Source organism: Zootoca vivipara, chromosome 15 (genome assembly GCF_965207765.1).
Source record: "Zootoca vivipara chromosome 15, rZooViv2.hap1.1, whole genome shotgun sequence".
In the NCBI taxonomy this organism is placed as follows: domain Eukaryota; kingdom Metazoa; phylum Chordata; class Lepidosauria; order Squamata; family Lacertidae; genus Zootoca; species Zootoca vivipara.
This window is the reverse complement of record NC_142598.1, coordinates 38395981-38409316: the sequence shown is the minus strand read 5'-3', so window position 1 is coordinate 38409316 and position 13336 is coordinate 38395981. Positions and strand designations below refer to the sequence as shown.

The window sequence follows — 13336 nt, the reverse complement described above, 5'->3', positions numbered from 1 at the left end:
CTGGCACGGTGGCCATTTTGGAACTGGGCAAAGCAGCATCAAAAGACACTTCTGAGCATGCTCCGCCCAGTTCCAAAATGGCGGCAGCGCTACTTCCGGTCTGCTATTTCCGGCCCGGTCCCTTATTTCTCTGACAGCAACTTGGCAGGTATGCGCTCGTGTCTAGGGTACATTATTAACTTAATCACTTAAGGGTTGACAAAGTATGGAAATCTTCTTCTCAGGACATAATGGATTATGCGCTTTCATTTCCTTTTAGCCCCTCCAGCTTCTGACACTCGTTAAAGATTTCCTGAATCTACCCCCTGAAGGCAGTTCTTCAAAGTACTGGGACCAGCACTGCTTCTGGTTCTTGGAGGGCCAGTTTAAGAAATGGTGCTGAAGGATCACTGCCCGGTTCCCAAGCACCTACGCTATGGGGTCCTCTCCGGGTTCTATTTTGCCCCTCCATGCTTACTGCTGAGTGAAGTCATTCAGAGGTTTGGGGCAAGGTGTCCCCAATATGCAGGTGACACTCAGCTCTATTTCTGCTTTTCATCCCGTTCAAATAAGGCGCTGATGTGTCAGGGTCTGGCAGAATGCTGATGAATGTCCTCAGGGGGAAAAGGGCCTGGAGTCTAACTCGGGAGGGGCAGACAGTGGTCTGTGGGGACCTATCCCAGCCAGGAGGCAAGAATCAGAGGCAGGTGAGGTTTCAGAGCTGAATGATAGAGCACAGGTTGGATCAGGAGGATCCAAGAGGAGGAGAGACAGGCCAGGCACCACTGTCCCCCCAGAACCAGGTGGGGATTGAAAAGGGAGGAGCAGAGGAAGTTTGGATGGCGGCTAACCGATTGAGGTTGAATCCTGACAAGACAGAAGTACTGTTTTGGGGGGCAGGGGACATGTGGGTGTGGAGGACTCCCTGGTCCTGAATGGGGTGACTATGCCCCTGAAGGAGCAGGTGTGCAAGCTGGGAGAGATTTTGGACTCACAGCTGTCCATGGAGGTGCAGGTCAATTCTGCGTCCAGGGAAGGTGTCTACCAGCTCCATCTGGTACGCAGGCTGAGACCCTACCTGCCTGCAGACTGTCTCGTCAGAGTGGTGCATGCTCTAGTTATCTCCCGCTTGGACTACTGCAATATGCTACATGTGGAGCTACCTTTGAAGGTGACTCAGAAACTGCAATTAATCCAGAATGCGGCAGCAAGACTGGTGACTGGGAGTTGCCGCCGAGACCATATAACACCGGTCCTGAAAGATCTGCATTGGCTCCCAGTACGTTTCCAAGCACAATTCAAAGTATTGGTGCTGACCTTGAAAGCCCTAAATGACCTCGGCCCAGTATACCCGAAGGAACGTCTCCACCCCCATCGTTCAGCCCGGACACTGAGGTCCAGCGCCGAGGGCCTTCTGGTGGTTCCCTCACTGCGAGAACATTGGATTTAGTATTCCAAAAGGCAGAGTTTAAATACTACTACTACTACTACAACTACTACTACTACTATTTATTGATGCAGTCTCCAGGTGCAGCAACACAGCCCGTCGGAGGAAGCTACATAAACTGGTGGAGGGTGAGTGGCCCCCTGTTGCTGAAACTGCTCCAACACAGTGTGGACCCTGCTGAATTAAATGAGCCCCCCTCCTTTTATTTTGACAAAGTAATCATAAATAAATAAGAATAAAAATGTGCACCCCACCCCAAGACCATTCCAATGGAACTATCCAACCTCCCAAAATTTCAACACCCCTTGCGATGGTCTGACCCCTTTCCGCTTTAACAGTACAAATTCTACAAACACCTTCCATATCTCCTCAAAATATTTTCTCCTGCATATTCCCCATCTTACCTTAATGGCAACATGTTAATTTATCATTAATAGCTGTATCCCACACCTCTTTATACCATTCTTCCATTTTATATTCTGCTTGCCCCTTCCACTCCCTAGCTATTGTAACTCTTGCAGCTGTCAATAAATTTGTGAGCAGGTCCTTCATAGCCTGCGGACCTTCCACCCCATTGTAAATCGATAACAATGCTACCTCTGCACTTTCGGTCAGCTTTAACCCAGGGATTTCTGTTATCTCCTTAAACACCCTTTGCCAGAAAAACTGTACATGTTTACACTCCCACCACATGTGAACATAATTCCCAGTTTCCTGGCATCTAAATGAGATTTTTTTAGGTCACATCCGCAGCATACATTTAAAGCACATTTATACCACTTTAACAGTCATGTCTCTCCCCCCCCCCCCCCAAGATTCCTGGGAACTGTCGTTTGCCCCTCACATCTCTACAATTCCCAGTAACCTTAAACTACACTTCACAGGATTCTAAAATATTATGTCGTGAATTCTCTTTTTCTTAGGAATTGAACCAACTAACGACTAGAGTGTTGGACACAAATTTTATGCAAAGCCCCAAACCATTTGGCGTTAGGTAGGAATTCTTCCCATAGATTAAAAAATGGCTATTAGTCCTTGTGGCTAGGACCTTCCCTGCTACTTCAACCGTATGTTTTAAGATTAATTCACCTGCTTATTTTGCTGAACTGCTCCTTACATCAAGGGAGTGCTTTTGTCATGAGCAACCTTTTTCATGTTTGCTCGCAGACGGTGGCAAATTAATCCTTAAGCGATTTGATGTAAGGTACAGACTTAATTCGGTACCAGGAGGTTATTGCCACAAGGGACGGGATGATCTGCGTCATCTTAGATCACTTCCCTGCTTGCATTCTACAGCATAGTCTCAAACACACTTCTGCAGGACAATCTTATGCAAGCAAGCCCCCTGGTTTTCAATGGACTACTCATCCAAACCCAATATATTCTTAAACAAGAAATAAAAACCAACAGATTTTTAAAAAGGATACATGTCTCGGCTGAAATAAAAAAAGGAAAATTGTCTTCTATTTTAACAAAAGAAAGTTCAGCATAGCTCAGTCAGTAGAGCGTGAGACTCTTAATCTCATGGCTGTGGGTCCGAGCCCCAGATTGGGCAAAATATTCCTACATTGCAGGGGATTGGACTATATAACCCTCGTGGCCCCTTCCAGCTCTCAGATTCTATAATTTCATGAAACACATTTCGGGGGGGGGAGGGAAGTCTAGCATTAAAAAAAAAGAAATAGAAACATCAAACCCAAGCTCAGTTGGACGAAAGATTAATTTGATCCAGGCCCTTTTAAGCAAACACTAAGTACAATGCCAAAGGTATTCTGTATTTGTGGGATGTGCACAAGAATATGTCCCTTATGAACAGATTTCGTTGACCTTGGGCTGGAAGTGAACCCATGTCTGGATAAAATAACGGCTAACGCATGAACTAATTTCCATGCAAGGATGTTTCCTTACTTAAGGCAAGTCACACACACACACACACACACACACATTTCAGACTTTCCCAAAAAAATGAAGACAGACGGGCTCTGGCATTAGTTACTTAGATATGTCTAAGCTGAAAACAGTTTAACACATGGATATGACATTCCGCAATGTCTTATCTTTAGTTTGTCAAGGTTTTCAAATCCCTCTTGAACTGGAGTACCATTTTTAACTTGGCTAGGTCAGGATGACAGTGAGCAATATGAATGATGGCACACTAGACAGCTATATGGACAGAGATGTCATCAGCAAGCCAGCTGTGCCAACACCTGTATGTCCTGCACAACTGATCTTTAGGAACACGGATCAAGGAAGCCAGGTTATTAGGAGAGCCAAACAAAACATAACAAAAAGGCTGGTTGAGGCATTTGCAAAATAAATGCATGAACGTGAAGAGGAATTATTCAAAGGCAATGCTAATGTACAGTGTATATACAGAATATAAAATTAAAAAAATTCCTTCAGTAGCACCTTAAAGACCTAAACTAAGTTTTTATTTTGGTATGAGCTTTCGTGTGCATGCACACTTCTGTTTCAGTGAATCTGACAAAGTATGCATGCACACGAAAGCTCATACCAAAATAAAAACTTAGTTGGTCTTTAAGGTGCTACTGAAGGAATTTTTTTATTTTTGCTTCGACTCAGACCAACACGGCTACCTACCTGTATACAGTATATAGTCTTTTTTTCAAAATTCACAGCCCATGTTTCTTCCAGAAGGAGGAAAGAGAACTTATTGAAATATAAGCATGCCATGATCCTAATTGAGATCAAAGCGGTCCAAATCGTGTTTCACGGAGCCCTCTTTTTTGAAGCAACAGCAACAAATGGGTGCTTCTGAAATGCTTAAAAATATTTCGTTTCCTTGTAGGATTTGTTTGTGTGTGTGTGTGTGTGTGCCTACTGGTCCGTTTCACCTGTGGCAGGTACAAGGTTGATCGACAAAAGCCAAGAATAGGTACAATACACGCAACAGTCGCCTCAGAGTCCTGTCACTATCCTGTCAAGTACACCTGAGCCTTGCATTCCATATTTGTGATTCGCAACTTTCCAAAATATGGAACACACAGAAAGGAGAGCTATTTCATAACATCGTTAGATTCCTACACTAAGCAAGCAGAAATTAAATTAAGTATCTGTAGGGCCCATTCAAAGAACTAGGAGGGTCCTCTGGCCTTTTTACTGAAAAATCTAAATGTAGCAGAAAAATCTATTACTCAAACATCGTTTTAATCTAAATCTCCAGATAATTCAAGTCCTTGGGATTGCTTCAAGGTTCAGCACAAATCCAAGTACATTGCTGGCACAATATGAATATTAAAAAAGCAGTTGCACTAGTGGGAGTCCTGGCATCTCCTCTGTAAACATAGCGTATACAAGTAACCCTTCTGAGGATGTGGCCAAATTTGGAGCCATGTTCTCAGAGAATATGGATGAACAATGCTAGACTATAAACAGGGGCCGGCCGCCGCTGCCACGACTGGATTGCGAGCTTCCGGACATCTCTGGCTGACGTCTGAAGGAGACTCAATTCCTGGGCTGATCCAGCAAAGCCAGTTATTCGGCCCTTCCAATGATGAGCTATTAAAACTATGATTCTCAAGATGGGAAACAGCTCTCCCAAAGGTGATACTAGCATTTGCTGAGGAAGGCACAACTTTGTTCAAGGCTCTACTCACAAGATCCTGCTTGTGAGAGTATACACATTGGCAGAAGCCACGTGCAGGGATTCCATGGTTAGAATTGTGGGAGGGTGCAGATCCGGACACCAACTGCTTATCCTGCACTCTCTCTCTGCCCTATCCCAGTAGCCCAGCCCACCACTGCTCATGTGTGGGGCAGGGAAGGCCCAAAACATCATGCCTTCTCTACATGTAGGGTCCTTGCGTGGTTTGGAACCTTGTGAGATAAGGGTTCTAAGACCCAAAGGAAGCTTATGCGCGGAGAGGAAAAAAAGCCGTTTCCACAACTTCTTTGCAAGACAGTGGGGCAGGTAACAGGGATACGATTGGGAGGGCATGACTTGCAGGTGTGGCTTTGAACACCTGGATAGGAGGAGCAAAAGTCAGGAGATGAGGCCAAGGGGAATGTGCTCGCTCCCCTAACTGTTCCAATGACAGCTGACGCTGCTTGCAGACAAATGGAACTGATGCCTGTGCTTTTGGGCCAGTTCCGCCTGGGCTCAGGTTATGTGGCAGGTCCTTGTAGCATTCATTGAAAAGAAACTCAAACCCACAGTTACTACTTTGAATAAGAGGAAGATGATACCTCTCTCTAGAAAAGTGTGTCAAAACTAATGCAGGAATGTGGACTCAGGTTTCTATTTGTCGCTGGCATCCATCTGTCTCGGGAGTTAGGGGAGGGGTAGTGGGGGGGACGACTAGGGCTTGCTGATCAGAAGGTCAGCGGTTCGAATTCCCGCGACGGGGTGAGCTCCCGTTGCTCAGTCCCAGCTCCTGCCAGCCTTGCAGTTCGAAAGCACGTCAAAGTGCAAGTAGATAAATAGGTACCGCTCCGGTGGGAAGGTAAATGGCATTTCCGTGCGCTGCTCTGGTTTCACCAGAAGCGGCTTAGTCATGCTGGCCACATGACCTGGAAGCATTTCTTCGGACAAACACCAGCTCCCTTGGCCTGTAAAGCAAGATGAGCACCAGAACCCCAGAGTCGTTCATGACTGGACTTAATGGCCATGGGTCCTTTACCTTTTTTAGTTTGGGGGACGGGACATGATGTGATCCTTCTGGGTAGTTTGTCCACCTTGGTCCCCCCCCCCTGCACTGTGCTCTCATCTGTGACTCCTAGAAGCTGTCGTCATGCGACAGCATACTTCAACTGGCTGGCTAGACCAGGCGATGGGAGCTGATGGGTCTCAAACCCTCAGTGAGCTAGGGACTTCTCCTGCATATGAAGACAGGCTCCGACAGACTGACTGGATGAGACCAACAGCGGATCCAACAGTCAAGAAGGCAGTTTCTGCGTGTGCAGTAGAGGAAGTGGAGGGGCAGGTGGGGCTTGTCAACCCCTGGGAAGGGAGCCCATCAAGGAGAAGGAAAACTAAACCTTTGCTGCCTTCCGGCTACAGTCATTCGCAAGAAAGGCTTCAGGAGTAAACCTCGACGAACCATGTGTCTATTACCATCCCAGTAAATACATTGGGAGACTGGCTCCTAACATATACAGTCATACCTTGGTTTAAGTACGCTTCGGTTTGAGTACTTTCAGTTTAAGTACTCCGCGGACCCGTCTGGAACGGATTAATCCACTTTCCATTACTTTCAATGGGAAAGTTCACTTCAGGTTAAGTACGCTTCAGGTTAAGTACGGACTTGCGGAACCAGTTACACTCATACTTCGGGCTAAGTACGCTTCAGGTTGAGTACTCCGTGGACCAGTCTGAAATGGATTAATCCACTCTCCATTACTTTCAATGGGAAAGTTTGCTTCAGGTTAAGTATGGACTTCCAGAACCAATTACACTCATACTTCGGGCTAAGTACGCTTCAGGTTGAGTACTCCGCAGACTGTCTGGAACGGATTAATGCACTTTCCATTACTTTCAATGGGAAAGTTCGCTTCAGGTTAAGTACGCTTCAGGTTAAGTACAGACTTCTGGAACCAATCGTGTACTTAAACCGAGGTACCACTGTACATTAACAGGAAAGAAACAGACCTATGCACAGTCATCCTCAAATTGTATTTAGCACATATATACTTCAGGGACGTGAATTTAGATGACATGGTCCTCTTTAAATGATGCAGTAGGTACTTAAAATTATGTGGACACTGAGAACTGAAATGAAACAGTTTGCTACAGACCATAAAACCACTAAGATACGGTACTAAATCATATCTGTACTGATCAACTCTGAACTAGTTCACCAGATAGCTATCTGGTCTCTCTCCATCCTCTATCAAGTTTGTTATGTACTGAACAGCAGTTTAACTGTAATCTTCCCATCTGTTGCAGACTTACTTGGAAGTAGTCCCGCTGATCCGAGTGGGACATAGTTCTAAGTAAAAATGTATGAGATTGAGTTGCATGACTATATATAACAACCATGAAGAATGCGTATCTGAAGGCCGCAGTTCCAGCTTTCTTGAACTGTAAAGGGAAAGCGAAGAGGCAGAAGCTGCCATGGGATTGTCTGGAACACACTTTATCTAGGAAGGTAAGGTTTTCCAAGTTGACTGTTGATCAGGTTGCATCAAAAGAAAACGTCTTGGGACAGGAGAGAACAAAAACAAAAGGAGCCTTGGAAGGTAAGTGGATCTTGGGAACACCTGGGTGGTAAAATATTTCGAATTTACTTAAATACAACGAGGAAAGCCTGTGCTCATTTTAGGAAACCAGTAGCAAGGACAGTGGTACATGTAAAATGGGGTAAGCAGGAATAGTTTGGTGCAACCAAAGTGGGAAAACCACAAAGACTTGGGAATTCCTGACAGCGCAGAGATTTGGCTGGCTGCACCTCAAAATTAATTTAAACTCTTTGGGATTCTACAAGTTCTCAAGCCCGGTGACGGCAGCTGACGGGAGGGTAGGCCTGGTTTGAGGAAAATGGCTTCGCAGGCCAAACTGGACTCCGCTGTGGGCCAAGATTGGTGCACACGCTGACATAGCTGCCAAGTTCCGGCCTGAGAAATAAGGGACTGGACCGGAAGTAGCAGACCGGAAGTAGCGCTGCCGCCATTTTGGAACTGGGCGGAGCATGCTCGGAAGCTACTTTTGATGCTGCTCTGCCCTGTTCCAAAATGGCCGCCGCACCAGAAGTCGCGCTGCAGCCATTTTGGAACTGGGCAAAGCAGCATCAAAAGTTGCTTCTGAGCATGCTCCGCCCTGCTCCAAAATGGCCGCCACGCCGGAATAAACTGGGACAGCTGGAAAAACGGGGGTTTCCCGGGGAATACGGGAGACTTGGCAGCTATGCATGATGAGGGTCCCTACTCCTGTGATAAGTACTGCTCCAGACCCTCCAAGTGTCCCTATTTTCCAGAGATAGTCCTGGATTTCCGAAGCCATCCCAGTTTCTGATTTGATCCCAGAATGTCTTGCTTTTCCTTAGGACGTCCCCATCGTTCTGCCCGGACACTGAGGTCCAGTGCCGAGGGCCTTCTGGCGGTTCCCTCACTGCGAGAAGCCAAGTTACAGGGAGCCAGGCAGAGGGCCTTCTTGGTAGTGGCACCCACACTGTGGAACGCCCTCCCACCAGATGCCAAAGAGAAAAACAACTACGAGACTTTTAGGAGACATCTGAAGGCAGCCCTGTTTAGGGAAGCTTTTAATGTTTAATGTTTTGTTGGAAGCTGCCCAGAGTGGCTGGGAAAACCCAGCGAGATGGGCGGGGTATAAAAATTATAAATTATTATTATTAATTTCATCAGAGAAATGTTGGCGGGTATGGTAGAATGTCCCTATTTTCTTCGGAGGGTATGGAGTCATGCGACCTCTGAGCCAAGGAGATATGTAACTATACCACCTTTAGAAGACATCTGAAGGCAGCTCTGTCTAGGGAAGTGTTTAATTATGTTTTTATGTATGTTGGAAGCCACCGAGAGTAGCTGGAACAACCCAGTCAGATGGGCGGGGTATAAATAATAAAATTATGATGATGATTAGGAAGTAGGACGTCCCTATTTTCATCAGAGAAACGTTGGAGGGTATGGAGTTATGCAAGCTCTGAGTCAAGGAGATAAGTAACTATTCGATATTTCACTTTCCTGTGTATATTACAGATGAGGCAATCAAAACATGATTAAAAAGGAAACTAATTAGCACTGGTGAGTTTTCCTAAGTCTCATTCTGTTACTGCAACTGCAGGCCTTTTTCCACAATGGAAGGTCTTAGAGCAAACTCTTATCTTTCTAAATTTTTGTGGCTATGCTCTCCTGCTGTTAGTTATATATATATAAAAGAAGAAGAAGCAGTGAGAAGCATAGTACGCATTAATATTTTAGAGTAGCAGTTACCTTTCTGGCCTGATTTTCCAGACTGCTCACAAGAAAGCAAGCACCAATATAATATTTATTTTATCTATTTCATAAAAGAACCCACATCCTGGATGCTGTGTGCTCTGATAAGTAATTTAAAGTAGAAGCCGAAAACATAGAAAACACAATCCAAAAATCAACAACATTATAGATCAAAGAAGCTAACTCCTCTAATCCCTAGGAAAAGTTAACATTGAGCTTATGATCTATTGTTTTAGTACAGGCAGGTGTACATTAGGTATAGCTCCCCCAAGGGGCACTTTTCCCTCTAGTGAATTGCCCCTACGGCCCAAGTTCACCTTAAGGGGAAAGCTGTATTCAATGCATGTTGTTGAGGACCATTCAACAACAAAGGAGTAACAACTGAGTAGCTGTGGTCTGGGGACTTAGAAGTTGCTGGCAGTCTCCTCACATCGAGGTTGAAGGGGAAAGACTTCAGGCGTTTTCAATCTTGCATGGTTGGGAAAATGTGAATTGCCTGTTGCGGCGTAGCATTCCTGATGGGTTTGGCAATGGCAAAGAGCACAAGAGAAAAGAAGCTCAGGTGTGCAAATTGGCCTGAAAACACCTATTTGGACCCCTTAGTATGGCGTCAGGTGATCTGTGCCATGAGTTGGACAGCACAAATAAATGTGTTGTTGTTGTTGTTGTTGTTGTTGTTGTTTTGTTGTTGTTGTTAACAACAACAACAACAACAACAACAACAACAACAACAACAACAACAACATCTTGCCAAGGGTAAGTTGTGCCAGAGCACAACATCTTGCCAAGGGTAAGTGGCATTGATCAAAGCCAGGATTTGGAAATAATTAGATGTGGTCACATTTTATCATGACATTGTTTTTAAAATGTGGCCATTCCAATAACAGTTTTTCTTTTAGTACAGAAAAGAGGAAAAACCTGATATCATTCAGTCTATAAGACGCACCCTATTTTGGGGGACTCCGATTTAAGAAAATGGGGGGGGGGAGAGATAGCTGTGTATAAGACGAGACCCGATTTTGAACATTCTTTCAGAGTAAAAAAAACAAAACAGTCTTCTACACGGAAAAGTACGGTAATTCAAAAATACTATTATTGAGATACAAATGTGACTGGGGTTGGGGGTCAGGGAGTGAGCCAAGCAAGTTACTCACATTCTGAAGGTGGGCTTCTACTGATTTCATATGACCCGCGATTAATTCTTTGTCTCTGTTGAAGGAAAGAAAAAAGAAAACAACTCTTAATAGGCACTAGCTAGCATGTTTACAGTCACAATTAATGCCACATCCATTATTTGTTAGCTTTGTCAACAGCCTCAAGATTTGCTGCCCTTGGATATAACTCTGATGCAAGTATAAAATGCTTAGCTTAGGTAGCTATAAAGAGACGGGCACAGGCAACACTTTCTCTTCTTTTTCCCCAGCAGACTGAAGGTGAAGCATATGGTGTTTCCTGTAGAAAGCAGATTGATAAGCAAGTCTTTACAAATTTCCACTGTGGTGGCCGATATCAGCTCCACCTACGATTCCACACTGGACAACATTGGATAGGCTCCGAGTCTGTCTAGTATTTGCTAATGAGTTGCTATGGATGCTTCCACAAATTCAGAATTTAATGCTAGTGTACCTAGAAATGTTGAGAATAGGGTATGTCCTAAATATATTCCTCTTGGGTTTCAACAGTGTAAAGGAGTATGCCTTCAATTCTGTTAACAATCTGGTTAGCTGTTCAGTATTTACAAACCACAATCTGGTTAGCAATTCAGTATTTACAAACCAAACAGTTCTTATAAAAGAACATGTACATGCATATTTTTTCCTAACTGTTACAGTTTCATCACTATTTAGGTCAAAAGTCCCATTCTAAACAAAATGACTTCCTTACTAAGAATACCTACCAGAATTGGTCATGCATTCAGAGGTCAATGGCCAACACAGGGCTTGTCCTTTGAATTCTACCACCACATTTCCCTTCTTTACACCCTAATTAGGGAATGCAGAGGGGCAGAGTTTTGAGGGGGCAGTGGTGGGTATGTGGAAAATCCCCCTGCTTGTCACCTCTTCCCTGCAAAGATCTCTCTCCTCATTTTCCAGTGGAGAACAAGCAGCCTGGCTTCACAGATTGTTGTGTCCTGCCAAACTTCCTAGTTTTACCATATTGAGAGGAAAGCAATCAAACTCAGAATACCCTCCTTGGGCAGAGTGGAATAATATATTCCTAATGTCATCTTATGCCTAGCAAGCTCCGTTTCAGGTGTGTCAAGAAAATTGAAATTTCCAAGCCATTTAATTTGACACTTTCGTGACCGTGGGTTGTGGTGAGATTGCAATGTTAGTTTTCATTGTTTGCGATGACATTCTTTGTAATTTTGTAATAATGTTGTATTTTTAATTGCTGTAACCCATGCTTTGGCAGGTAACAAATTAAAATTGTTGTTGTTGTAGTAGTAGTAATAGAATAGACTGATAAGTTTACTTTTGAAGCATGGGAGAAAGGGTTTCTTCAGTTGAATGTCTGAAACGAAACAGCTAGGCTGATACAGTTAATGTATGTTTCATGAGGGTTTCCATCATCACAGCTGCCAAATTATGTGGATTCTTTTCTATGGGTCAATTTGATCAGAAAGCGTAAGCTGTGGTAGGTTATTTTTGCCCCTTTTGGCCCTTTGTTATAGTCCAATGATAAGTATGTAGGATTTTTAAAGTAAACTTTGCAATTTGTTAGGCCAGGGCAGTCCAACTTTTCATACCAAGTGGGCCACAAGAATACTTCGACACGGAACCTGTGGGCCACACACTGCCTCGTTGCATCAGGAGGGGAACGAAGCCAACATTTGACCCCAACCCCAGCTTTGCACTGCCTTCCCAAAGCCAGCTAAGTGAAGCGTCAGACTTTGGGAAGGAGGCACAAGGCTCTGGCAGGGTCCTAGAGCCCTCCCCTTGCCACCTTCCCAAAGTTGGGAAATCACAATGGCTTTGGAAAGGAGGGAGGACTGGAGCCCTCATACCATCATTATGCCCGGACACTGAGGTCCAGCACCAAGGGCCTTCTGGCGGTTCCCTCGTTGTGAGAAGCCAAGTTGCAGGGAACTAGGCAGAGGGCCTTCTCGGTGGTGGCGCCTGAGGAAAACAACTACCAGACTTTTAGAAGACATCTGAAGGCAGCCCTGTTCAGGGAGGCTTTTAATGTTTAATAGATTACTGTGTTTTATTTTTCTGTTGGAAGCCGCCCATAGTGGCTGGGGAAACCCAGCCAGATGGGCAGGGTATAAATAAATTATTATTCTTTATTATTATTATTATTATTATTATTATTATTATTATTATTATTATTATTATTACCTCCTTCCCAAAGACCAGTGCCTCACTTAGCTGCAGAGGCGAAGCTAGCTGCTCCGGCCCCCGGTGCAGCCTGTGGGGTGGCCCACGGGGATGTGCCGCCTGCAAGCGTCTCAGGGGCAGCACCGCCTGCGGCGATGTCACCCCCCTCAGGGATGACACCCGGGGCGGACTGCCCCCACCACCCTCACCGTTTTCGCCTCTGCTTAGCCGGCTTTGGGAAGGCAGCTCGCTCAAGGGCTGCAGAGAGGGCTCCAATGTTGCTGAAGGCTGCTGAAAAAAGGCATCAAGGGCTGCATGTGGGTCTCGAGACATGTGTTCGACCACCCTGAGTTAGAGGGTTCTGACTGAAGACAATCACTGCCTGCAGGGGGAAGAGTGTGAGGTGACACAGAGAAACTGTCACTGAGGGAAGGAAGAAGAGGCTCAGAAGAGGCTGAGGTTGAGCATGGACCTGGCAGAAGTAGCGTCAGCCGCTAAAGGAAGCAGTCGGAAGCCAGAGCGGAGCTGAGGGTTGGGAGATCCTTGCAGCGGCGGGCGGCTGCTTAAGAAAAAGCCAAGACATCAGAGCTAAAATGGAGGAAGGATGGTGCCGAGAAGATCTGAAGAGAGAGAGAAGCCCAGATTTGCCAGTGCACAGGTCTTTGCAAGCTGCAACCATCAG

General features: G+C 45.2%; 1 protein-coding gene across 7 annotated transcripts in view; it reads right to left on the bottom strand.

Moving 5' to 3' along the window:
• CCDC171 (coiled-coil domain containing 171) overlaps window positions 1-13336 on the bottom strand; it is a 202656-nt gene that overhangs the window by 70180 nt on the left and 119140 nt on the right. For all 7 annotated transcript variants that reach the window (XM_060269246.2, XM_060269247.2, XM_088658745.1 and 4 more), the window contains one exon: window positions 10489-10543. In XM_060269246.2, the coding sequence (XP_060125229.2) occupies window positions 10489-10543 (55 nt within the window). The remainder of the gene's footprint in view (window positions 1-10488; window positions 10544-13336) is intronic.